At 42.4% G+C, this 26374-nt stretch overlaps 1 protein-coding gene and 1 long non-coding RNA gene across 3 annotated transcripts in view; one reads left to right on the top strand and one right to left on the bottom strand.

Annotated features, from left to right (window-relative positions):
• LOC149983299 (uncharacterized) overlaps positions 1-17650 on the top strand; it is a 57264-nt gene extending 39614 nt beyond the window's left edge. Inside the window, exon 3 of the long non-coding RNA XR_016496083.1 lies at positions 17497-17650. This is a non-coding gene — a long non-coding RNA (uncharacterized LOC149983299). The remainder of the gene's footprint in view (positions 1-17496) is intronic.
• The window catches only part of sardh (sarcosine dehydrogenase), a 122794-nt gene that overhangs the window by 79652 nt on the left and 16768 nt on the right, over positions 1-26374 (bottom strand). For both annotated transcript variants that reach the window (XM_036977676.2, XM_090235019.1), the window contains exons 6-10: positions 24109-24232; positions 23671-23771; positions 16360-16464; positions 12623-12752; positions 5163-5249 (exon numbers count right to left, since the gene is read on the bottom strand). In XM_036977676.2, coding sequence (XP_036833571.1) covers positions 5163-5249; positions 12623-12752; positions 16360-16464; positions 23671-23771; positions 24109-24232 — 547 coding nt within the window. The remainder of the gene's footprint in view (positions 1-5162; positions 5250-12622; positions 12753-16359; positions 16465-23670; positions 23772-24108; positions 24233-26374) is intronic.

Genomic DNA, 26374 nt, shown 5'->3' with positions numbered 1-26374 from the left:
AGAAACTAAAGAGCTCGTACAACGCTGTGTACTACTCCCTTCACAGAACAGCGCAAACTGGCTCTAACCAGAATAGAAAGGAGTGGGAGGCCCCGGGGCACAACTGAGCAAGAGGACAAGCACATTAGAGTGTCTAGTTTGAGAAACAGAAGCCTCACAAGTCCTCAACTGGCAGCTTCATTAAATAGTACCCACAAAACACCAGTCTCAATGTCAACAGTGAAGCGGCGACTCCGGGATGCTGACCTTCTAGGCAGAGTTCCTCTGTCCAGTGTCTCTATTCTTTTTCCCATCTTTATATTTCATTTTTATTGGCCAGTCTGAGATATGGCTTTTTCTTTGCAACTCTACCTAGAAGGTCAGCGTCCCAGAGTCGCCTCTTCACTGTTGACGTTGAGACTGGTGTTTCGCTCCACCCTTCCAACCATGAGAAGTGGAACTGCAACAATTTCGGTGTGTAATCTACCGTCTAATCCAGTCTACTTCTCTTCCTCCATCTCCTTTCCTTCATCTGCACCAATATACATAGACAGGACGTTTTCTTTCCCATCTGGCCTGTCATGATGCTTTGTCATTAGAGATCAGTGCAGATGAGAGAGGAAAGGTGAAACCCAATCAGAATTATTGGGGGGGGGCAGAACTAGTGACCTGGCCTTGGGGACACACAGACAGTGACCCAATCCCAAATCATCCCCTGAAAACACTTGTGGAAATCTGAGAGGATTGGATTGGTATAGGCAACATGGGGGAAACCAGCCTATCAGAGGGCAATGTGGAGCTACTACCAGATTGATTGCACCTGAAATCGACGAGTGCAGAGGTTGCAGGGTTTAGGGGATTATTTGGTATTGGGCCACAGCTGGTAGGGAGGGGAAAGGGGGAAGGTGACACAGAGAAGAGAGGGGGGGGAGATCGCCTAGTGGTTAAGGGCAGGTTCAAATCCCTGAGCCGACTGAGTGAAATATCTGTCAATGTGCCCTTCAGAAACGCACTTAACTCTAATTGCTCACGTAAGTCGTTCTGGATAAAAGTGTCTACAAAATGACAATTTAAAAATGAGTGGGGGAAGGTAAAATGGAGAACAGAGGAGAGGGGGAAGGTGACACAGCTACAGCCGGTTGTGGGGGAGAAGAGGAAGGTGACACATGGAGGGTAATGGGTGCAGGAGTGACCCAGCGTTGGGGACGTATTCAGGGACACATCAGCACAACACTAGGAGGACAGAGCACGAGAACCACTATGCCACGGTCGTCTGCTGCCTCCGGGTTCAGCGTCTTTCACACCGCTCGCTACGCTCTGTCTTCTGTTCTCTCCCTTCTCAATCTATTTCTGTCCCCGCCAGTCTATTTCTCTGTCCCACTCAGTCTTTCTCCTCCCCACTTCCATCTTCCCCCCTCTTTAAAAGGCTCCTGGTAAAAGGAAGGCTATTGTGTGTGTGAGTGAGTGAGATGTATAGAAATATATGAATCCCCAGCTGAGCCAGCGGGCAAAAAGGCCATTTGTGCGTTCCAAATGGCACCCAATTCCCTAAGGGCCCTGGTCAAAAGTAGTGCACTAGAAAGGGAATACAGTGTCATTTGGGACACATGCTATGTGTTAAGTGTGCAAATGATTCAGACACAGCCAGAGCGGTACTGTGTGTGTGTGTGTGTGTGTGAGAGAGAGGAGGAGGGCGAGGAGTGGGACGCAAGGGAGAGGCATGACATTTTTTGCATTACCTCAGAGAAAGCGAGAGAGGAGAGGGAGAGAAACAGAACAGAGCAGGCAGCAGCACTGAGAACGTAGCTGGTGGTGGAAGTACCTGATCTGCCATAAACAGGGTTCGTTTAACCTCCCATGATGCACTGATATGTGAGGGTGTGGGGGGGGGGTGGACTATTGAAGTGTGACAGGAGTGCCCGTGTGTGTGTGTGTGTGTGTGTGTGTGGTCTCTCTGGACTCCGTGGGGAGTGGAGAGAGTTACAGCCCCTATCGGTGTGGTGCAGCGAGGCAGGCCTCTCTTCACTCATCCCTGCACTCTGTCCTATGTCTCTACACACCACTGTAACCACAGCGGCCTTAAGATAACCATTGATGGAGAGAGTGTGTGTGTGTGTGTGTGTGTGTGTGTGTGTGTGTGTGTGTGTGTGTGTGTGTGTGTGTGTGTACACGTAGTTTGGGTTCACTATAAGTTAGTCTGTTTTGGCGTGTGCTGGCAAGCATATGGTGGTTCCATGAAGGTTTAAACAGCTGTAACCTACATCCATGACATGTACATCCCATATACCCACCAACATCCACTCCTCCCTCTGACCATGTGCATCCCATATACCCACCAACATCCACTCCTCCCTCTGACCATGTGCAGCCCATATACCCACCAACATCCACTCCTCCCTCTGACCATGTGCATCCCATATACCCACCAACATCCACTCCTCCCTCTGACCATGTGCATCCCATATACCCACCAACATCCACTCCTCCCTCTGACCATGTACATCCCATATACCCACCAACATCCACTCCTCCCTCTGACCATGTACATCCCATTTACCCACCAACATCCACTCCTCCCTCTGACCATGTACATCCCATATACCCACCAACATCCACTCCTTCCTCTGACCATGTACATCCCATATACCCACCAACATCCACTCCTCCCTCTGACCATGTACATCCCATATACCCACCAACATCCATTCCTCCCTCTGACCATGTACATTCAACCCCTGTGTCTGTGCGTGTCCTGGGGTTTTGGGTTAAAAGCAAAAAGACACATTTCTGTGGACTGTACGGAAATAGAGAAATATTTTTTGGGTTCCTCCAATACTCACCTGCACTATGTATGTTTCTATCTATCCGTAAAATGTATGTATATATCTAGCCGTAAAATGTATGTATATATCTATCCGTAAAATGTATAAATGTATGTATATATCTAACCGTAAAATGTATGTATATATCTATCCGTAAAATGTATAAATGTATGTATATATCTATCCGTAAAATGTATGTATATATATCTATCCGTAAAATGTATAAATGTATGTATATATCTAACCGTAAAATGTATGTATATATCTATCCGTAAAATGTATGTATATATCTATCCGTAAAATGTATGTATATATCTATCCGTAAAATGTATGTATATATCTATCCGTAAAATGTATGTATATATCTATCCGTAAAATGTATGTATATATCTATCCGTAAAATGTATAAATGTATGTATATATCTATCCGTAAAATGTATGTATATATCTATCCGTAAAATGTATGTATATATCTATCCGTAAAATGTATGTATATATCTAACCGTAAAATGTATGTATATATCTATCCGTAAAATGTATAAATGTATGTATATATCTAACCGTAAAATGTATGTATATATCTATCCGTAAAATGTATGTATATATCTATCCGTAAAATGTATAAATGTATGTATATATCTAACCGTAAAATGTATGTATATATCTATCCGTAAAATGTATGTATATATCTATCCGTAAAATGTATGTATATATCTATCCGTAAAATGTATGTATATATCTATCCGTAAAATGTATGTATATATCTATCCGTAAAATGTATAAATGTATGTATATATCTATCCGTAAAATGTATAAATGTATGTATATATCTATCCGTAAAATGTATGTATATATCTAACCGTAAAATGTATGTATATATCTATCCGTAAAATGTATGTATATATCTAACCGTAAAATGTATAAATGTATGTATATATCTATCCGTAAAATGTATGTATATATCTATCCGTAAAATGTATGTATATATCTATCCGTAAAATGTATGTATATATCTATCCGTAAAATGTATGTATATATCTATCCGTAAAATGTATGTATATATCTAACCGTAAAATGTATGTATATATCTATCCGTAAAATGTATGTTTCTATCTATCCGTAAAATGTATGTATATATCTATCCGTAAAATGTATGTATATATCTAACCGTAAAATGTATGTATATATCTATCCGTAAAATGTATGTATATATCTAACCGTAAAATGTATGTATATATCTATCCGTAAAATGTATGTTTCTATCTATCCGTAAAATGTATGTATATATCTAACCGTAAAATGTATGTATATATCTATCCGTAAAATGTATGTATATATATCTATCCGTAAAATGTATGTATATATATCTAACCGTAAAATGTATGTATATATATCTATCCGTAAAATGTATGTATATATATCTATCCGTAAAATGTATGTATATATCTATCCGTAAAATGTATGTTTCTATCTATCCGTAAAATGTATGTATATATCTATCCGTAAAATGTATGTTTCTATCTATCCGTAAAATGTATGTTTCTATCTATCCGTAAAATGTATGTTTCTATCTATCCGTAAAATGTATGTATATATCTATCCGTAAAATGTATGTATATATCTATCCGTAAAATGTATGTATATATCTATCCGTAAAATGTATGTATATATCTATCCGTAAAATGTATGTATATATCTATCCGTAAAATGTATGTATATATCTATCCGTAAAATGTATGTATATATCTATCCGTAAAATGTATGTATATATCTATCCGTAAAATGTATGTATATATCTATCCGTAAAATGTATGTTTCTATCTATCCGTAAAATGTATGTATATATCTATCCGTAAAATGTATGTATATATCTATCCGTAAAATGTATGTATATATCTATCCGTAAAATGTATGTATATATCTATCCGTAAAATGTATGTATATATCTATCCGTAAAATGTATGTATATATCTATCCGTAAAATGTATGTATATATCTAACCGTAAAATGTATGTATATATCTAACCGTAAAATGTATGTATATATCTAACCGTAAAATGTATGTATATATCTAACCGTAAAATGTATGTATATATCTAACCGTAAAATGTATGTATATATCTAACCGTAAAATGTATGTATGTATGTATGTATGTATGTATGTATCTGTAAAAAAAAGAAAATTGTGCTGTCGGGTTTGCCTAATAAGGAATTTATTAGAATTGATTTACTTTGCCACTCACTGCTCTATTTAATTGACTGTGTGTATGTATAATATTACAGTCAATTAAATGTATGTATGTATGTATGTATGTATGTATGTATGTATGTATGTATGTATAAATAACATTAGTCACTCACCTGCACTGTTGAACCCGCAGCCCAGGAAGAATCCCCTGACCTCTGGAGCCTCACCCATCAGGGGCTTGTGGTCCGCTGTGAATGATTCTGGGTAAAAACGATGCACGTAGTGTTAAGGGAACATTCCATCCATTCTGAACCACCATCAGAGCCATGTACAGTACAGAGATGTATATACAGTACCAGTCAAACATTTGGGCCCACCTATTCATTCAATGGTTTTTCTTTATTTTTACTATTTTCTTCATTGTAGAATAATAGCGAAGACACCAACACCATGAAATAACACATATGGAATCATGTAGTAACCAAAAAAAGTGTTAAAATAATCCAAATATATTTTAGATTCTTCAAAGTAGTCACCCTTTGCCTTGATGACAGCTTTGCAAACTCTTGGCATTCTCATAAACAGTTTCATGAGGAATGCTTTTCCAACAGTCTTGAAGGAGTTCCCACATATGCTGAGCACTTGTTGGCTGCTTTTCCTTCACTCTGCGGTCCAACTCATCCCAAACCATCTCAATTTGAGGTTGGGTCATCGGATGCAGCACTCTATCATTCTCCTTCTTGGTCAAATAGCCCTTACACAGCCTAGATGTGTGTTGGGTCATTGTCCTGTTGAAAAACGAATTATCGTCACACTGAGTGCAAACCAAATGGGATGGAGTATCGCTGCAGAATGCTGTGATAGCCATGCTGGTTAAGTGTGCCTTGAATTCTATATAAATCACAGACAGTGTTCCCAGTAAAGCACCATCACACCTCCTCCTCCATGCTTCACGGTGGGAACCACACATGCAGAGCTTATCCGTTCACCTACTCTGCGTCTCAACAAAGACACAGTGGTTGGAACCAAAAATCTCAAATTTGGACTCCACCGGTCAAATGTCGGACCACCGGTCAAATGTCCATTGCGCGTGTTTCTTGGCCCAAGCAAATCTCTTCTTTTTATTGGTGTCCTTTAGTAGTGGTTTCTTTGCAGCAATTCGACCATGAAGGCCTGATTCACGCAGTCTACTCTGAATAGTTGATGTTGAGAGGTTTCTGTTACTTTAACTCTGTGAAACATTTATTTGAGCTGCAATTTCTGAGGCTGGTAACTCTCTAATGAACTTATCCTCTGCAGCAGAGGTAACTCTGGGTCTTCCTTTCCTATGGTGGTCCTCAGAGCCAGTTTCATCATAGCGCTTGGTGGTTTTTGCGACTGCACTTGAAGAAACTTTCAAAGTTCTTGACATTTTCCAATTGACTGACCTTCATGTCTTAAAGTGATGGACGGTCGTTTCTCTTTGCTTATTTGATCTGTTCTTTCCAAAATATGGACTTGGTCTTTTACCAAATAGGGCAAGCGTCTGTATGCCATGCCTACCTTGTCACAACACAACTGATTGGCTCAAACGCATTGAGGAAAGAAATTTCACAAATGAACTTTTAACAAGGCACACCTGTTAATTGAAATACATTCCAGGTGACTACCTCATGAAGCTGGTTGAGAGAATGCCAAGAGTGTGCAAGACTGTCAAAGCAAAGGGTGGCTAATTTGAAGAATTTCAAGTATATTTGGATTTGTTTAACATTTTTATTTTGGTTACTACATGATTCCCTATGTGTTAGTTTTTATGTCTTCACTACTATTCCCCTCTAGAAAAAAGTCAAAATAAAGAAAAACCCTGGAATGAGTACAGTAGGTGTCCAAACTTTTGACTGATACTGTATGGCTCTGGTCACCACAGTGTGAATATCTACAGTCTCCAGAGTCTAATCCAATCACAATGCGGAGGACAAGGCATTTGTCCATCTAATTACAAAGAAGTATTACCACCCCCATAAACATGTCTTCTCCACTCTCAGCTAGTAGAGCCGAACGCTACTCTACTACGAGCTCCATCTTATCACGCGAGTGAGGGATCAAATCAAGCGAGAGCGAGAGAGTTAAGAGGGTAAGGAAAGAGAGACGGGAGATCGGAACACACCTTTGCCATTATTACACACGGGGGGATGAGTAATGAAGTACAAGAGCACACAGAGCTCGCCTCTCCAATAAGTAGGGAGTCTCCCGGAACAGAACAAGGCAGAATAGCGTCGCAGCTTATGCACAGCTCCTCAAACTAAAAAAGGTACCTTTACCAAAAATCAGTGACTTTCCCACTCATTGCTCTACTAGTCCTTTTTGGGCTTCCCACAAGGTCAGATTTCACTTGGACCCCTTAAGAAAAAAATAAACACGTATGCCTGTTGTAAAATCAAGTCTGGAGGTAGACGTCACATCTACACTGGCCTCTCTAGGGAGACGTGTAAGTGCCTATAAAAGGCATTCATTCGCCACTAACAAACAAAAACACAGTTGAGATAACAGGCTTGTGTTTGTTTTGTGGTGGCGAGATACACGACCCTCTCGCTGGGGAGTTAGCAGCCACACCGTCTTAAAAACACAACATACATTTTGTATTTTGGACATGCATTAGGAGGCTCGTCGAAAACGCACACGTACTACACACAAGCGCATTAAAAAGGGCGCACGCACGCACACAAGCTCATCAGTTAGTCTAAAAAGGCAGAGGTCCACAAGGAGCGCACATGAACACAGACGTGCACTGAGGGAGTGTATGTTTAAACGTTAAAAACATTTAAAGGGATACTTTGGGATTTTGACAATGGAGGCCCTTTAATTATCTACTTCCCCAGAGTCAGATGAACTCGTGGATACCATTTTTAATGTCTGTGTCCAGCACAAAAGCTAACTAGCATTAGCGCAATGGCAAAGTCTACGGGTATCTGCTGGCATCCTCTCATCATGTCCATTTCCAGTGAGTCAGGACCAGACAGATGACCGTTAACGAACTAGCATGATTCTAACAGACGCTAATTAAACACTGGTCGCCATCGATTAAAATCCAACCATTGACAGAAATACAGAAGGATGGAGCGAAAGAGAGACAGAGCGCGCGAGGGACAAGCCGACAGACCATCCAGACAACAAGGGAGCTTAAGTGTGAGTGCGCATGCCCGGAGACCCCGTCTACCACTAGAGGTGAGACCACCAGACAGTCAGTCTCTTACCAGTCTGTCACCTCTCTTCCCAAGAGAGAAAGTCACAACGTTTCACACCTGTCAGCTCTTATATCAGACAGTATTCCCTGGAGTCACATAGACTCAAGCCTCTCACAGGCAACGGGCCTGGAGCAGTGATATCCTCCAGTCTCAGAGAAACCAACCTCGATCAGTTCAGGTACCGTCTGCCCCAAGTCACCAGACTACGGTAAAAGGTCAACACTAATCCAAATGAGAGGCCACAGAGATGAGGAATACAAATATGACAAAGGGGGACCTATTGGGGTTGGCTGCCACAGCACAGAATGGACGCAGACAAATCATTAAAAACTGTAGGGGGGGATTAAATGATATAAAATATATTTTCCACATCTCTCCATCTGTGAAGGACTATATATTAAATGAGTATTGATGTCTGTCAGTGTTGGTAATTGTGTGTGAAAGAATGTTGTACAGCAAAGAAGTGTGTTTTAGGAGTGTCGTAATTAATTGAATTGTAATACAGTGCCTTCAGATATGCACATTTTGTTGTGTTACAGCCTGATTTAAATGCATTCAATTGTAGTTTTTGTTCAAATTGATTGAAAATGACATGCAGAAATCTTGTTTACATAATTATTCACACCCCTGAGAAAATACATATTATAAATCACCTTTGCAGTGATTACAGCTGTGAGTCTGTCTGGGTAAATCTAAGAGCTTTGCACATCTGGACTGTGAAACGTTTGCACATGATTATTTATTTAGTCTATCGAGTGCTGTCAACTTATTTGTTATTGCTAGATAGTTACTTTCAAGTCTTGCCATAGACTTCAGAGTCGATTTTAGTCAAAACTTGATCTAGGCCACTCGGTAACATTCAATGTCGTCTTGGTAAGTAACTCCAGTGTATACAGCGCATTCGGAAAGTATTTAAACCCCTTCACTTTTTGTTATGGTACAGCCTTCTTCTAAAATTGATTAAATTGTTTCCCCACACTTCATCAATCTAGACAACACACCATAATAATTTTTAGCAAATGTATTAAAAAATATTTTAAAAATGGAAATATCACATTTACATAAGTATTCAGACCCTTTACTCAGTACTTTGTTGAAGCACCTTGGCAGCAATTACAGCCTCAAATATTTTTGGGTGTGACGGTGGGATTGGCACACCTGTATTTGGGGAGTTTCTCCCATTCTTCTCTGCAGATCCTCTCAAGCACAGCTATTTTCAGGTCTCTCCAGATATGTTCAATCAGGTTTAAGTCCGGGCTCTGGTGGGGCCACTCAAGGACATTCAGAGACTTAGCCAAGACAATGCAGGAGTGGCTTTGGGACGTGTGCTTAGGGTCGTTGCCCTGTTAAAAGGTGAACCTTTGCCCCAGTATGATGACCTGAGCACAAAGAGCTCTCTGTGCTTTGCTCCATTCACCTTTCCCTTGATCCTGACTAGTCTCCCAGTACCTGCCGCTGAAAAATATCCCAACAGCATGATGCTGCCACCACCATGCTTCACCGTAGGGATAATATTGGCCAGGTGATGAGTGGTACCAGGTTTCCTCCAGATGTGACACTTGGCATTCAGGCCAAAGAGTTCAATCTTCGTTTCATCAGACCGGAGAATCTTGTTTCTCATGGTCTGAGAGTCATTTAGGTGCCTTTTGGCAAACTCCATGAGGGCTGTCATGTGCCTTTTACTGGTAAGTGGCTTCTGTCTGGCCACTTTACCGTAAAGGCCTGATTGGTGGAGTGCTGCAGAGTTTCTTGTCCTGCTGGAAGTTTCTCCCTTCTCCACAGAGGAACTCTGGAGCTCTGTCAGAGTGACCATCGGGTTCTTGGTAACCTCCCTGACCAAGGCCCTTCTCCCCCGATTGCAGTTTGGCCAAGCAGCCAGCTCTAGGAAGAGTCTTGGTGGTTCAAAACCTCTTCCATTTAAGAATGGAGGCCACTGTGTTCTTGGGGACCTTCAATGCCGCAGACACTTTTTGGTACCCTTCCCCAGATCTGTGCCTCGACACAATCCTGTCTCGGAGCTCTACTGACAATTTCTTCAACCTCATGGCTTGGTTTTTGCTCTGACATGCACTGTCAACTGTGGGACCTTATATAGACAGGTGTGTACCTTTCCAAATCATGTACAATCAATTGAATTTACCACAGGTGGACTCCAATCAAGTTGTAGAAACATCTCAAGGATGATCAAAGTAAATGCATCTGAGCTCAATTTTGAGTCTCATGGCAAAGGGTCTGAATACGTATGTAAATAAGGTACTTGTTTGTTTTTTTATTTCTAAAAACCTGTTTTCACTTTGTCATTATGGGGTACTGTGTGTAGATTGATGAGGAAAATAATTTATTTAAATCCACAAGAAAAAGGCTGTAATGTAACAAAATGTGGAAAAGTGAAGGGGTCTGAACACTTTTAGAATTAACTGTATTTGGCTTTGTGTTTAAGGTGATTGTCCTGCTGAAAGGTGAATGTGTCTCCCAGTGTCTGTTTTACAGTGAAATCCCTGAGCGGTGTCCTTCCTCTCCGGCAACTGAGTTAGGAAGGACACCTGTATCTTTGTAGTGACTGGGTGCATTGATAAACCAACCAAAGTGTAATTATTAACTTCATCATTGTCATGATCCCTCCTACACCCAGGTTCTGTTATCTCAAGTCATAAATTCCTGGAGGAGACTCTCCCCCCATGGCCATGCAGAAAGAGACAGCGAGATCAAAGGATTTCACATGGCGAACTCCTAAATGATCTGGCATCATGGAACAACCCTTTTCTACTGTTATGAATAAAAAACCCACCTGAAGAAATCCTCTTCAGACCACGTGTACCTCGATGGGCGCAGGTTGAGTTCAGACCACAAAAACCTCAGTATAAGCGAAGGTTGGAATGGTTGTGGAATTCCTAACCATACCACGTGGCACATTGGCTACACGGCGGGAAATGGTTCAACTCTGAGACGATCGATCCCGACAGAATAAGAGCAAATCTTAGATACTAATTATTAGTCTGCAGCTAGAAATTATGTCAACCTGGGATGCGAAGACAGACAACATCTACACTATAAGAGCATTTCTGAATGGTACTCTGAAGTATCCATTCTAACAACGAAAGACAACGGAAGCAGAGAGAGAGACGATGATGAACTGACTCTCCAACAGGACGGACGATCCCAACAGAGATCACGATGACACACTGGGCGAAAATATATATATATTTATTGCAATTAATCCCGAATGAGTGAGTGCAAAGGATTAGCATTTCAATGAATATAATTATCAACTGTGTGGTGACTCATTTTGTCTTTCCCGCCATTCTCAGTCCACACCCACTTCCCTTTGTCCACCAAGCCATCATATCGGCTTAGCCCACTAGGGAACATCCCCTATCATTTCCTTGTTAGTTAGTTAGTAAATAAATGATTAAGACAATTGATGTATGGATGATTCATAGTGAAGGCTGGGTTCGTGCAGATAACCAACAATTTACAACGTTTGGAATGAGATTAACATGAGGTAAAGAATAATTCATTAATTAGAAGACTAATTGATTAGATAGTCAAATATCTGAAGAGTTGTATCAGGACAATTATAACTTCGTAATCTGAAGATTTCCCTTGGTGCCCCGACTTCCTAGTTAATTACAATTACATGATTAGTTTAATCACATAATAATAATTACAGAGAATTGATTTGATAAAATAACAGTCTTCACTTTAATGATGCCAAAGACACAACACCATGCTCAAAGGGAGATTCAATGTCTGCTTCATCATCATCATCATCATCTACCAATAGATGCCCTTCTTTGTGAGGCATTGGAAAACTCCCTCGTCTTTGTGGTTGAATCTGTGTTTTAAATTCACTGCTCGACTAAGGGACCTTACAGATAACTGTACAACATGTCTGGGGCACAGAGATGAGGTAGTCATTCCAAAATCATCTTATTAAACACCATTATTGCACACAGAGTGAGTCTACGAAACTGATTATGTGACTTGTTTGGGGTTTCAGGCTGGGTTTCTGTACAGCACTTTGAGATATCAGCTGATGTACGAAGGGCTATATAAATAAATTTTATTTGATTTGACTTGTTAAGCAGATTTTGACTCCTGAACTTACGTAGGCTTGCCATTACAAAAGGGGTTGAATACTTATTGTCTCAAGACATTTCAGCATTTCATGTGTTATTCATGTGGGAAAATTCCTAAAAACATCATTCCACTTTGACACTGTGTGGTTGTGTGAGTAGTCAGTGCCAAAATCTCAATTTAACCCATTTTAAAATGCAGGCTGTAACACAACAAAAATGTGGTAAAAGTCGAGGGTAGTGAATACTTTCTGAGGGCACTGGAAACGACTGACTGAGGGAGTTATTACGGGAGTGGGAACCATAGTGGGTGTGTGTATTGCATGTCCATACCTGGTCCACAGACAGTGGATTTGATGCCAGTCTGCTCCAGAGCAGGGACTCTGTTGATAGCTCCCTCTATGTGCTGCATGAACACATCCCAGTCCAGGTCAAACAGGCTGAAAGCAAACTTATCAGACACCTGCAACACAAGGACAACAACCAAAACAGTGTTCACTCGACCAAACTTATCAGACACCTGCAACACAAGGACAACAACCAAAACAGTGTTCACTCGACCAAACATATCAGACACCTGCAACACAAGGACAACAACCAATACAGTGTTTACTCAACCAAACTTATCTGACACCTGTGTTGGAGTCGACATTTTGAACATTGAGATATGAAAAGACATGACAGATCAGACGCATAGCATATTAAGGAGTGAGATCTGCAGAAAGACAAGAGTGGCTGTGGAAATGTGCTGGGTGGCCGGAAGGAGCTCAGGGGATTGCTAAAGGGGAGGCAGATGGACATCTGTGGACTAGAAGGAAGAGGCAGTGAGGTCAGGAGATGAGGTCAGCTCCCCTGAAGGGAGCAATAAAGGTTTACTACCCTCTTCCTGCGGAAGCATAAGATGTAAGGATTGGAGAGAAGGAGGAGCATCTTAAGTGGGATATGTATACACTGCTCAAAAAAATAAAGGGAACACTAAAATAACACATCTTAGATCTGAATGAATTAAATTTTCTTATTAAATACTTTTTTCTTTACATAGTTGAATGTGCTGACAACAAAATCACACAAAAATGATCAATGGAAATCAAATTTAATCAACCCATGGAGGTCTGGATTTAGAGTCACACTCAAAATTAAAGTGGAAAACCACACTACAGGCTGATCCAACTTTGATGTAATGTCCTTAAAACAAGTCAAAATGAGGCTCAGTAGTGTGTGTGGCCTCCACGTGCCTGTATGACCTCCCTACAACGCCTGGGCATACTCCTGGGCATACTCCAATTTCTAGATTTATTTTGGATTGGAGATGCTTAATGTGAATCTGGAAGGAGAGTTTACAGTCTAACCAGACACCTAGGTATTTGTAGTCCACATATTCTAAGTCAGAATCGTCCAGAGTAGTGATAATGGGCGGGTGGGTGCGGGCAGCAATCGTTTGAAGAGCATGCATTTAGTTTTATTTGCATTTAAAAGAAGTTGGAGGCCACAGAATGAGTGTTGTATGGCATTGAAGCTCGTTTGGAGGTTTGTTAACACAGTGTCCAAAGAAGGGCCAGAAGTATACAGAATGGTGTCGCCTGCGTAGAGGTGGATCAGAGAATCACCAGCAGCAAAAGCGACATCATTGATATATACAGAGAAGAGAGTCGGCCCGAGAATTTAACCCTGTGACACCCCCATAAAGACTGCCAGAGGTCCGGACAACAGGCCTATGTGAGAAGTAGTTGGTGAACCAGGCGAGGCAGTCATTTGAGAAACCAAGGCTATTGAGTCTGCCGATAAGAATGCGGTGATTGATAGAGTTGAAAGCCTTGGCCAAGTCGATGAAGACGGCTGCACAGTAATGTCTTTTATCGATGGCGGTTATGATATCGTTTAGGACCTTGAACGTGGCTGAAATGCACCCATGACCAGCTCGGAAACCAGATTGCATAGTGGAGAAGATATGGTGGGATTCAAAATGGTCGGTGATCTGTTCGTTAACTTGGCTTTCGAATATTGTAGAAAGGCAGGGCAGGATGGATATAGGTCTATAACAGTTTGGGTCTAGAGTGTCTCCCCCTTTGAAGAGGGGGATGACCGCGGCAGCTTCCCAATCTTTGGGGATCTCAGACGATACAAAAGTGTGTTGAACAGTAATAGGGGTTGTAACAATTTCGGCAGATCATTTTAGAAAGAGAGAGTCCAGATTGTCTTGCCCAGCTGATTTGTAGAGATACAGATTTTGCAGCTCTTTCAGAACATCAGCTGTCTGGATTTGGGTGAAGGAGAAGCAGGGAGGGGGGCTTGGGCAAGTTGCGGCAGGGGGTGCAGAGCTGTTGGCCGGGGTAGGGGTAGCCAGGTGGAAAGCATGGCCAGCTGTAGAAAAATGCTTATTATCATAGATTTAATCGGTGGTGAAAGTGTTTCCTAGCATCAGTGCAGTGGGCAGCTGGGAGGAGGTTGTTAACAAGGACACATCAACTCAACCAAGGACACAACAATGCTGCGCTGCACTTGTGCCATCTTCAACAAGACACGGCTTTCGCAAACATTTAGTACACATCGGTGAACAGTTATGGAAGCACACACACACACACACACAGTTCAACCCATCTTTCAAATGTCACAAACAGACAGAGAGAGAGCGAGAGAGATGATGCAGAGCACTCAGCAGGGAAATGCTGAACACATGAAACAGTGTGCATATGCCACAGTGGAGGAACTGATGCTGTAAAGAGAAGACGGGGATCAAGATTTAAAGAAAAAAAGGTTGGGAGGCTGCAGGGCCAGCGAAGTAACTGTGACCTTTTCCCGCAAGAATGCACGTACGCACACAGTGATTTTCCGTCACAACAGCCCCTCATTACCAGTCGAGGCCTGGCCCCTAGGGAGCTCCCAACACCAGATTAAACTTTCAACTTCTCCTAAACTTCTCTAACATATTGATCCACAGACCCAGCTTCTCCCTCTCTGTACTAAATGCATTTTCCTTTTCTCGCTTCGTTTCCAACTCTTGAAAGCTCGTGCTGACAGAGTGGAAAGGACAAAAACGCTCCTTTATCCGGGTTGAGGTGTTAGGTAATTTAGCGCTGTTGAATTGTTTGGCTGGATGTGAATGTTAAACGGACTTGTGTGACGTGGTCTCCGGCTTCAGAGTTGGGGGTCAGAGGCGATTCTGGCTGGTGTGTGTGACTAAAAAGCACATTTAGTACGGTACCTGCAGACTGAACAGGAACCACACCAACTGAGCACGCGCCACAGAGAGGAGTGAGGAGGACATATTGACATTGAGCCGGTCAGAGCCAGTGTGCGCCGACAGAACACGACACTCCAGCTAGACCAACACAAAACACTCAGATCTCAATCTGTGTCCTGCTGTAACCTCATAAGGCTGCATACCCCCTAGCTAAAAGTGAGCAAGAGAGGGAATAAAAGTGCGGTAAAGGGGAAAGAGAGCCACAGACACTCAGCGGCTGGTGAAGTAATGAGTGTGTGTGTGTGTGTGTGTGTGTGTGTGCGCTTATCTGTGCACATCCTGCTGGAGCTTCTCCTCAGGCTGTGTGAGTAGGGAGCGGATACAACAATCCACTGACACGCCAGAGGAACAGAGCATGGCAATTAACTGGCCTGTGAAAGTGAGACATAGACAAGCAGCATGCCTCTCTGCGAGCTTCACTGCAGCGCGCAATATAAGCAAACACACATGGACAACCACACAAACATAAAGATTCTCACAGAGAGAGGTCAAATACTGTACACAGAATCACTCACACAAGCACCCGTATAGTACACAACCCAATACACACAAACTACAGGAGGCTGCTGAGGGGAGGACGGTGCATAATAAATGGCTGTAACGGAGCAAATGGAATGGCATCAAACACCTGGAAACCATGGAAACCGTGTGTTTGATACCATTCCACCCATTCTGCTCCAGTCATCCTTACAAACCCATCCCCGTTCCCCCCAATGAAGGTGCCACCAACCTCCTGTGTCACAAACACCAATGACATCCCATTCACAGTATGTCAACACAGTGAAAACACACACACACACACACACACACACACACACACACACAATACCTTGTCCCAGAAGACCGGGTTCTGTTCGTAACCCCCCACGGAGAGGGCGTCACCTTGGAGACGAAGGTAAACTGATGCATCATGGTCCCTCACATTGGGCATGTTCTAGAAGGGTGGCAGGAAGAGAGACATTCTTTAGATCTTCAAAACGGTATGCTCCAAACAGATCACAGGCACAATGATCATCTTAGAACAACAAACAGGACTATAAAACATGGCAGACATAGCCAACTTGCATAGCCTACTTACATAGCATACTTGGATTTCACATCTAACGCTTAACAAAAGAGTAGATCAGCGATCATCAGGCTCCAAAACAGCGTTCTGGGCAGTCTTATAGTTATGTCTCAGACTTGCCCGATAATAGTTCATCAAAAGACATGCCCCGCCGTAGAGAGGAGCAGCGGCATGCCCGTCCATGTGAGCATCTGCCGACACTCTTCCCCTGTACTGATTATGGTCTGGAAATGGTCACGATTGTCCCTCATCGACGATAGAAGTAGCTAGCTAGCCTCGCTCTCCCCATGCAGAACCCAATCAGTCTATACAATAGAGAACAGTCATCAGAAATCCGAGGATATGAATCAAAACGGGAGGTCACTACTGACCTACTAGTAGGCAGAAGGTTCACAATCACTGGCTGGCTGACTAGTGGCAGTTTGGTCTCCATGGATACCGGAGCAAAACATAACGCAGATGAAAAACGCTACAAAACTGCCCAAAAGTCCACTAGTTGGCCAATTGCTGTAGCCAAGTCTGCCAGTAGCCAAGTCAACCATTCGAATGCACTTTACAAAAATGTTTAGCCATAAAATAAATTACAACTATGATCAAAATAAAATAAAGACGGAGACTGAACCGACACAACCAGAATGATGAATATTTTATAGTAAATTGGCATATTTATGACATACTGGCCTTACCCAGGCCCATAGCCGCGGGAAGTAGGGGTGCAGTGGTGTAAAGTACTTAAGTAAAAATTACTATAAAGTACTATTTTTTGGGGGGTGGGGTGTCGTTCCTGTATATTACCATTTATATTTTTGGCAACTTTTACTACATTCGTAAATAAAATAATCTACTTTTTACTCCTTACATTTTCTCTGACACCCAAAAATTCTTGTTACATTTTGACAGGAAAATGGTCCAATTCACACAAGAGAACATCCCTGCTCATCTCTACTGCCTCTGATCTGGAGGATTCACTAAACACAAATTCTTTGTTTGTAAATTATGTCTGAGTGTTGGTGTGCCCCTGGCTATCGTCAATAAAAAAATAAAAAATGACAAATTGTGCCACCTGGTTTACTTAATATAAAGGAATTATGTTATTTATACTTTTTCTTTTTGATACTTAAGTACATTTGAGCAATTCCATTTACTTTTGATACATAAGTATATAAGTATATTTAACACCAACTACTTTGACTTTTACTCAAATAGTATTTTACTGGGTAACTTTCACTTGAGTCATTTTCTATTAAGGCATCTTTACTTTTACTCATGTATGACTTTTGACTACTTTTTTCACCATTGTGAGGGTTAAATAATCAAAAGTAGTGCACTGGGCCTTTACTAGTATTAGCAGACCAATATAGACCTGTAGCGTGGGCAAAAAACATTTCCAGCATCTCCGTTTTGCTATAAAAGGTAGTTGTATAATTAACAACATTATCTTGCAGGATTCAACAGTTGGAATTGTAAAAAAGTTGTTGCCCTGTCCCTTCCTCTGCGACTGTCATTCTAATGGAATACAGAAAGATAAAAACCCAGTCCTCAAAACATTTACATCAAAAAGGTGCAAAGCTATAGGCAAAGATGCCAAATTAAAAACAATATATTGATCAAATAACATGAAAACAAGCATTACCAACATAGTGAATGTGAAAATTGATTCAAAAATGGTCTCACTTTGCTGGTGATTTGCAGTATGTGCAATGATACAAGTAAAAGGAGGACTGTGATTGGTTAAATTGTCTATAAAACAAAACTAGCAGACCCATTCTGTCGGTAGAGTATATATTATGTTCAACAATATAGATTTTGTTTTTGCCCAAATGTAAAAAAATGTTGTTTATAATGTTGTTATAATATTGTTTAAAATGTTTATATTATTGAAATCAAAATACTACTCATATTATAGAGTAAGCAGTAAAGCTTCATTATGACACCAATTTTTGTAGCACCTACAGATGAAACAATATGGAGTCTTAGAGGCGTTGGTAAGGCCTTTATTTAATAAAATCAGTCAACTCCAATTCATTATTACTCAATTATGAAAAAAATGTCAAACAGAGTACCAGTCAAAAGTTTGGACACCTACTCAGTCAAGGGTTTTACTTTATTTTACATTGTAGAACAATAGTGAAGACATCAAAACTATGAAATAACACATATGGAATCATGTAATAACCCCAAAAGTGTTAAATCAAAATATAATTTTAGATTTTAGATTCTTCAAAGTAGCCACCCTTCGCCTTGAAGAACTTTGCACACTCTTGGCATTCTCTCAACCAGCTTCACAAGGAATCATTTCCAACAGTCTTGAAGGTGTTCCCACATATGCTGAGCACTTGTTGGCTGCTTTTCCTTCATTCCAAACCATCTCAAATTGGGTTGAGGTCGGGTGATTGTGGAGGCCAGATCATCTGATGCAGCACTCCATCACTCTCCTTCTTGGTAAAATAGCCATTACACAGCCTGGAGGTGTGTTGGGCCATTGTCCTGTTGAAAAATAAATGATAGTCCCACTAAGCGCAAACCAGATGGGATGGCGTATCTCTGCAGAATGCTGTGATAGCCTGCTGGTTAAGTGTGCCTTGAATTCTATATAAATAACAGTGTCACCAGCAAAGCACCCCCCCCACCTTGTTCTCCATGCTTCACGGTGGGAACCACACATGCAGAGAAAATCCGTTCACCTACTCTGCGTCTCAAAGACAGTGGTTAGAACCAGAAATCTCACATTTCCACCAGTCTAATATCCATTGCTCATGTTTCTTGGCCCATGCAAGTCTTCTTTTTAGTGTTCTTTAGTAGGTGGTTTCTTTGCAGTAATTCGAGCACGAAGGCCTGCTTCATGCAGTCTCCTGAACAGTTGATGTTGAGATGTGTCTGTTACTTGAACTCTGAAGCATTTATTTGGGCTGCAATTTCTGAGGCTGGTAACTCTAATGAACTTATCCTCTCAAACAAAGGTAACTATGGGTCTTCCTCTCCTGTGGCGGTTCTCATGAGAGCCAGTTTCATCATAGGGGCTTGATGGTTTTTGCGACTGCACTTGAAGAAACGTTCAAAGTTCTTTACATTTTCTGCATTGACTGACCATGTTTTAAAGTAATGATGGACCGTCATTTCTCTTTACTTATTTGAGCAGTTCATAATATGGACTTGGTCTTTAAACAAATCTTCTGTATACCACCCCTACCTTGTCACAACACATCGGATTGGCTCAAATGTATTAAGAAGGAAAGAAAGCCCACAAATTAACTTTTACCAAGTTAAACACCTGCTACTTGAAACGCATTCCAGGTGACCACCTCTTGAAGCTGGTTGAGAGAATGCAAAGAGTGTGCAAAGCTGCCATCAAGACAAAGGGTGGCTACTTTGAAGAATCTAAAATACCAAATATATTTTGATTTGTTTAACACTTCTTTTGTTACGACATGATTCCATACTTTACTTCATAGTCTGAATGTATTCACTATTATTCTACAATGTAGAAAATAGTAAAAATAAAGAAAAACACTTGAATGAGTAGGTGTGTCCAAACTTTTGACTAGTACTGTATACACACACATTTTTCCCCTAAGCCTACCACCCTTCCCCTAATTGGAGTAAACTAATAAACAATAACACTTAGGCTTCTACTTCCAGCTCATACATACTATATACATTTGACAGACAAAGTATAGTCATCTTGTTGTCATTGAGGAGACTCTCTCCATGCAGACACACTGTTAGATTTTGGTTGTGGCTTTTTCTGTGGCTGTTTGTTTGCTTTGGCACCTTTCAACACCCCTCATTATCACATTTATGCACATAAACACTCACACTACTGATTACTGACCACACAAACACACACCATTAATTGTATTTAGTTTACTTCTGTTAATAAATATATTTTTGTTATTCCTTATCTCCACATCGTCTCCCTTTTTTGTTACGGACTTTGAGCCGGTTCGTGACAAGTGGGGGCTCGTCTGCGTTTCTCGCTGTGTGGGGCGAGTCACCCGGGATCATAATGTTGATTTGCTAGACATTTTGGTGTGTAGTATTTTGTTGCATATTGATGGGTTAATGCTTATTGGAATGTGCTTTGGTTGGTCTTCACGGCATATTCTAAAGTGGTTTGGTACAGTGCCTTAGATACGTATCAGTGGTCCGGTGACGTCATGAACCAAGTGTGTTGTCTGGTAGCGTATGCCAGTGGGCCGAATACTAGTGTTGTTGGGGCTTGTATTGTGTTTGGGAGAAAACGTAGAGTTAATGTTTGAGGACTCTAAGTGCTTTGTTTGTATCTTTTGTTACAGCTTTTTGAGTTGTAATGTTTGGTGGGCCCAGTGTGGGTTGGTTGCCTGTTTGGTAAACCTGCCACTGCGGTGGATGGTTGGTTGCCTGTTTGGTAAACTTGCCACTGCGGTGGATGGTTGGTTGCCTGTTTGGTAAACTTGCCACTGCGGTGGATGGTTGGTTGCCTGTTTGGTAAACTTGCCACTGCGGTGGATGGTTGGTTGCCTGTTTGGTAAACTTGCCACTGCGGTGGATGGTTGGTTGTCTGTTTGGTAAACTTGCCACTGCGGTGGATGGTTGGTTGCCTGTTTGGTAAACTTGCCACTGCGGTGGATGGTTGGTTGCCTGTTTGGTAAACTTGCCACTGCGGTGGATGGTTGGTTGTGTGCTGCGTTGGAGAGAGTAACATTGGTTAGTATTCAGGCCCCTGCCCAGGCTGGAAACTCTTGCTCTACTCGCTGTTGGGACATCGGTCTGAGGTGAATACAATCTGCTGTGTACCTCAGTGGGATATTTGGGTAGGGTGCTACCCTTGCTACCCGGAGCTATAGCCTTTCTTTTTCCCCCCTTTTAGGCTTAGCGACGTGTTTCACTTTGGAATACGTTGGGCATCGTTATTTTGTTTATTTTTGTGTGGTGTCTGGACTGAGCAGTTGTCTCGGGGGCACATCCGTGGCTTGGGGGAATCTGCCAGTGTGCTGGGTGTTTCTCCCCCCCCCATATATAGATCTCATCTCTCTTCTGTGGTGCCCAGTGTGATTGTCATTTCTCTTGTTGTGGTCCGGTTTGGTGTGCTCAGCAGAGGGGAAGAGCATGAATTTACTTCTGACTATGGTGTCTAATGTAGACGAGTTCATTCGCTTTCCATCAGAGGAACTGTTCGATTTATGTACTAAAGAACAGCTGTTGAAGATCGTTTAACACTACAAGATTGAAATGAGTGATAAAAATAAAATTAAAATAAAAAAAACATTGATGTTTAAATCAGTTATGTTGATGTTGCCAAAATGTAATGAGAAGGACCCTGAGATGTTATTTTTGTTGGAGCTTGTTGCTGACGCGTTCTCTTGTTCCTGAATGTCTACGTGAGTGACCATTGTTTGGTTTTGTCCTGTTCCTGAATGTCTACGTGACTGACCATTGTTTGGTTTTGTCCTGTTCCTGAATGTCTACGTGACTGACCATTGTTTGGTTTTGTCCTGTTCCTGAATGTCTACGTGACTGACCATTGTTTGGTTTTGTCCTGTTCCTGAATGTCTACGTGACTGACCATTGTTTGGTATTGTTCTGTACTGTCGCTCCTGTCTGTTCCCATTTTCTTATTTCCTCTTAAAGGTTGCTTCCAATGCACAAAGGTTGCTGAGGTCTGGGGAGGACGAGGTTGGCTGGGGCAAGTGAAAGTGTGAACACGAAGCCCCTCATCAATTTGGGACGCAGAGGCGGGGTCAATTTGTTTGTGGGGGGGAAGAGACCCTCCCACTCTGTCTGCCGTATTCTCTCTTTGCTCTTGTTTTCGGCGGGCGGAGCTGGGAGGGTCGTCAGCGACATGGGACACACCTGGGCCCGGGTGTATCCCAGGATAAATGCACCACTTCCCCATTAATTTTTCTGTCCGTTTCTTTGCTTTGGCACCTTTCAACACCCCTCATTATCACATTTATGCACACAACCACTCACACTACTGATTACACACACCATTGTTAAATTGTATTTAGTTGACTTAGAGGACAACAAAATATTTATTAACTGATCTCCACGTTGTCTCCCTTTTTGTTACGGACTATGAGCCGGTTTCGTGACAAATAGTCCCTGCAAAACACCAGTCTCAATGTCAACAGTAAGAATAAGAAATTTAAGATTTTGTTCTTAACTGACTTGCCTAGTAAAATAAAGGTAAAAAATAAAAACCTGTGAAAAAGCAACTCCAGCATGCTGGCCTTCTAGGCAGAGTTCCTCTGTCCAGTGTCTGTGTTCTTTTGCCCATCTTAATATTTTATTTTTATTGGCCAGCCTGAGATATGGCTTTTTCTTTGCAACTCTGCCTAGAAGGCCAGCATCCTGGAGTCACCTCTTCACTGTTGAGACCTGTGTTTTGCAGGTACTATTTAATGAAGCTGCCAGTTGAGGAATTGGGAGGCATCGGTTTCTCAAACTAGACACTAATGTACTGTGGGTACACATACCCCAGTTTGAGAATACTGGCTCTACACTGAAGGGAAGTAGTAAGACAGGGGCCTGCAGTGTCACAGTGCCCCCTGCTGGGGAGACCTGGTGGTGGTGAGAGAGGAAAGGACTGGTTCACACTATATGGCCAAGCTGCAAAGTCAAAATTGGCTATATCGTAAAACAAATGTATGAAAAATTAAAGACAAATGTATTTTTGTTAAGGTTAGGCATAAGGTTAGCAGTGTGGTTGGGGTTATGGTTAGGTTGAACATTTTAAGAAGATAAATTGTAGAACCTCCAGCTTTGCAGCTTGGCCCGATAGTGACAACAGAGAGCCGACTGGAGCCTCAGCTGGCCCTCTAGTCAGCAGTACGACATGCATGAGCAAGCTGGATAATATTGCAGATCAAAGTTCCCGTCAAATAGCATGTGTCACCTGGACTTACCCTCTGGCAGAGCATATGTTTGTGGTGATAAATCAGTTTCCCAAGTTGGGATCAATAAATGAATACTGACGGGCTCTTCCTTTTCCTTGGATGCCCTCGATCCCTATGTCTGCATGGTGCTGTGTGTGTGTGTGTGTGTTTCTGTGTGTGTGCGGCACGAGTGCAACATGAGTGCCTACGGACGTACCTGGATGCCCTCGATCCTCTCAGTCACGACGTAGGCATGGTGCATGGCGACGAGTGGCACCTTGACTCCAGCCATCTCACCCAGCTTAGCGGCCCACACTCCTGACGGGGCAAAGAGAGACCGTGCGTGCTTAAGCTCCACGTTGCAGTCCGACTGTGCAGAATCCCTGACCTACAAAATCACCTTGCAACCCTAAATAACCACTCATCAATGAGCCGTCCAAATCAATTTTACTTCTTGTTAAGGGCTTTTTGTAATGGTTCAGTCATCTTGAATAGCGTCCAGATGCTTAAATAGGAGGCCAGAACATAGGCCTACTGGTAAAATGCACAAGAGGGGTACTTTGTGGGTTCTCCAGACAGAGCAAAATGTAATTTGGGGTACAGTAACCATTAAAAAAAAATAGTTGGGAATCACTGTGATAGACGACTGACTAACCTGCACAGTTTACCACCACGGGGGTCTGGATGGTTCCGTGGAAGGTCTCCACAGCCTTGACCCTCTTCACTCCCATGTCGTCTGTGCTCACCTGGATCCCCGTCACTGGACAGTTCTCTATCACCTGACAGAAGAGTGAGCCAATCAGAGATGAGGTGAAAGACAACCCCATGTACTGTATACCCATACGTATCTATAGTTATCGGCAGGAGTTTTTTCTGACTGTGTGACTTGACCAGAAACGATCCAAATTCATACCAGACCCGGAGTCAGGTTAAAGTGACTAAGAGGGCAGTTGAAAACGGTGAGGGGGCACAAATCTGGGGGGGGGGGGGGTTGTTCCTGCATTGGAATTTAATTCTGCTTATATCACGCCATACCACAATAAACAAAGTTCATTGAGTGCTTTTGAAGTGACAGGTAGGCGTGGAATCTGTAGCCTAATGCATCTCCGCTGCGCTGTGGCAGCATAAAATAGGGTCCTTCTAGCAGTTGTAAGGATAAAAGATTAATCAGGAGGCAGGCAGGTAGAGGTGCAAATGAGTGTTGGATTACTTTCACAGCGCTGGTGTTTCAAAGATGACGGTGATAATGACAAATATATACACCCAACAAAAATATAAAATGCAACACGTAAAGTGGTGGTCCCCCCCCCAAAAAAAAACATTTCTCTCACATTTGTTAGTGAGCATTTCTCCTTTGCCATGATAATCCATCCACCTGACAGGTGTGGCATGTCAAAAAGCAGATTAAACAGCATGATCATTACACAGGTGCACCTTGTGCCGGGGACAATAAAAGGCCACTCTAAAATGTGCAGTTATGTCACACAACACAATGCCACAGATGTCTCCAGTTTTGAGGGAGAGTGCAATTGGCATGCTGACTGGCATGACTGAATGCAGGAATGTCCACAAGAGCCATTGCCAGATAATTACATTTTCATTTCACTACCATAGGCTGCCTCAAAGGCGTTTTAGAGAAGTTGGCAGTACATCTTACCGGCCTCACAACCACCGACCATCTGTAACCACAACAGCCCAGGACCTCCACATCCGGCTTCTTCACCTGTGGGATGGTCTAAGACCAGACACCCGGAGAGCTGATGAAACTGTGGGTTTGCACAATTGAAGAATATCTGAATAAACAAATCAGAAAACGTCTCAGGGAAGCTCGTCTGCATGCTTGTTGTCCTCACCAGGGTCTTGACCCGACTACAGTTCGGTGTCGTAACTGCTCGCCTTCGAAGGCCACTGGCACGCTGTGTGCAAGTGTGCTCTTCAGGGATGAGTTCCGGTTTCAACTGTACCTAGCAGATGGCAGACAGCGTGTACCGTGTCGTGTGAGCTGGCGGTTGGCCGACATCAACGTTGTGAACAGAGTGCCCCGTGGTGGTGGGGTTAGGGAATTGGCAGGCATAAGCTACGGACAGCGAACACAACTGCATTGAATGCACAGAGATACCGTGATGAGACCCTGAGGCCCATTGTCGTGCAAGTAATCCGCCACCATAACCTCATCACCCCAACTCACCAGACTTGTCCAAAAAAAAAATTGACACAATGAAACAAATTGGCAGGGGTCGGTGCCCAATAGTGGAGAGAGAGACGTGCCTATAGTGTGTCTTCACCACATACCCCTCCCCTTATTCTGGTCTCGACATTATTAACGATGCTCGAGACATGTTCTTCACTCATAAGCAGCAACCTCAAAACATTGTCAGGACGTAGCAGTGGTCATTTTCCCTTTAACTGAAATCATTAGTATCAGCTCAGTATTTCTACCCAGCACCGTTAAAGGCACACTATACAAACTAACAGACATGTATCAGCAGGGCAGAATGTCACATTCCAACCGAGCAATGGGTACATTATACATATTGACCAACATGGTATGTCCATATGTTGGTAGCGCAAATAAAGGAACACCATAGCAGATTAACACTTTGCCCAGGCCCTAAACACTGTCCACTAACCTTTTGGCGATGTTAGGGCCCAAACCTCCCCGTATGGGCCTTTGTCGAAGCAGGTAAGGGAGCATTCTCTAACCAAACGATGCACAGTGGACACTGGGGTTGTCTCCTGACGCCCCCCAGCAGTGACAAGTTCCACACCCAGGGACATTTGCGGTGGAGTTATTTTCTCTCCAAGCATTGGGAAAGGGACACGGCACACCTCTCCAGGCACCGAAGAGAGCTCAGTCATAATCAATTCAGTGTCAATCAATGTTGAGTTGAAAACCTTACACATCCCATCATAGGTCAGAC

Source organism: Oncorhynchus mykiss, chromosome 5, assembly GCF_057628025.1.
Source record: "Oncorhynchus mykiss isolate SJ-2025 chromosome 5, ASM5762802v1, whole genome shotgun sequence".
NCBI lineage: Eukaryota > Metazoa > Chordata > Actinopteri > Salmoniformes > Salmonidae > Oncorhynchus > Oncorhynchus mykiss.
This window is presented reverse-complemented; position numbering and strand designations above follow the sequence as displayed.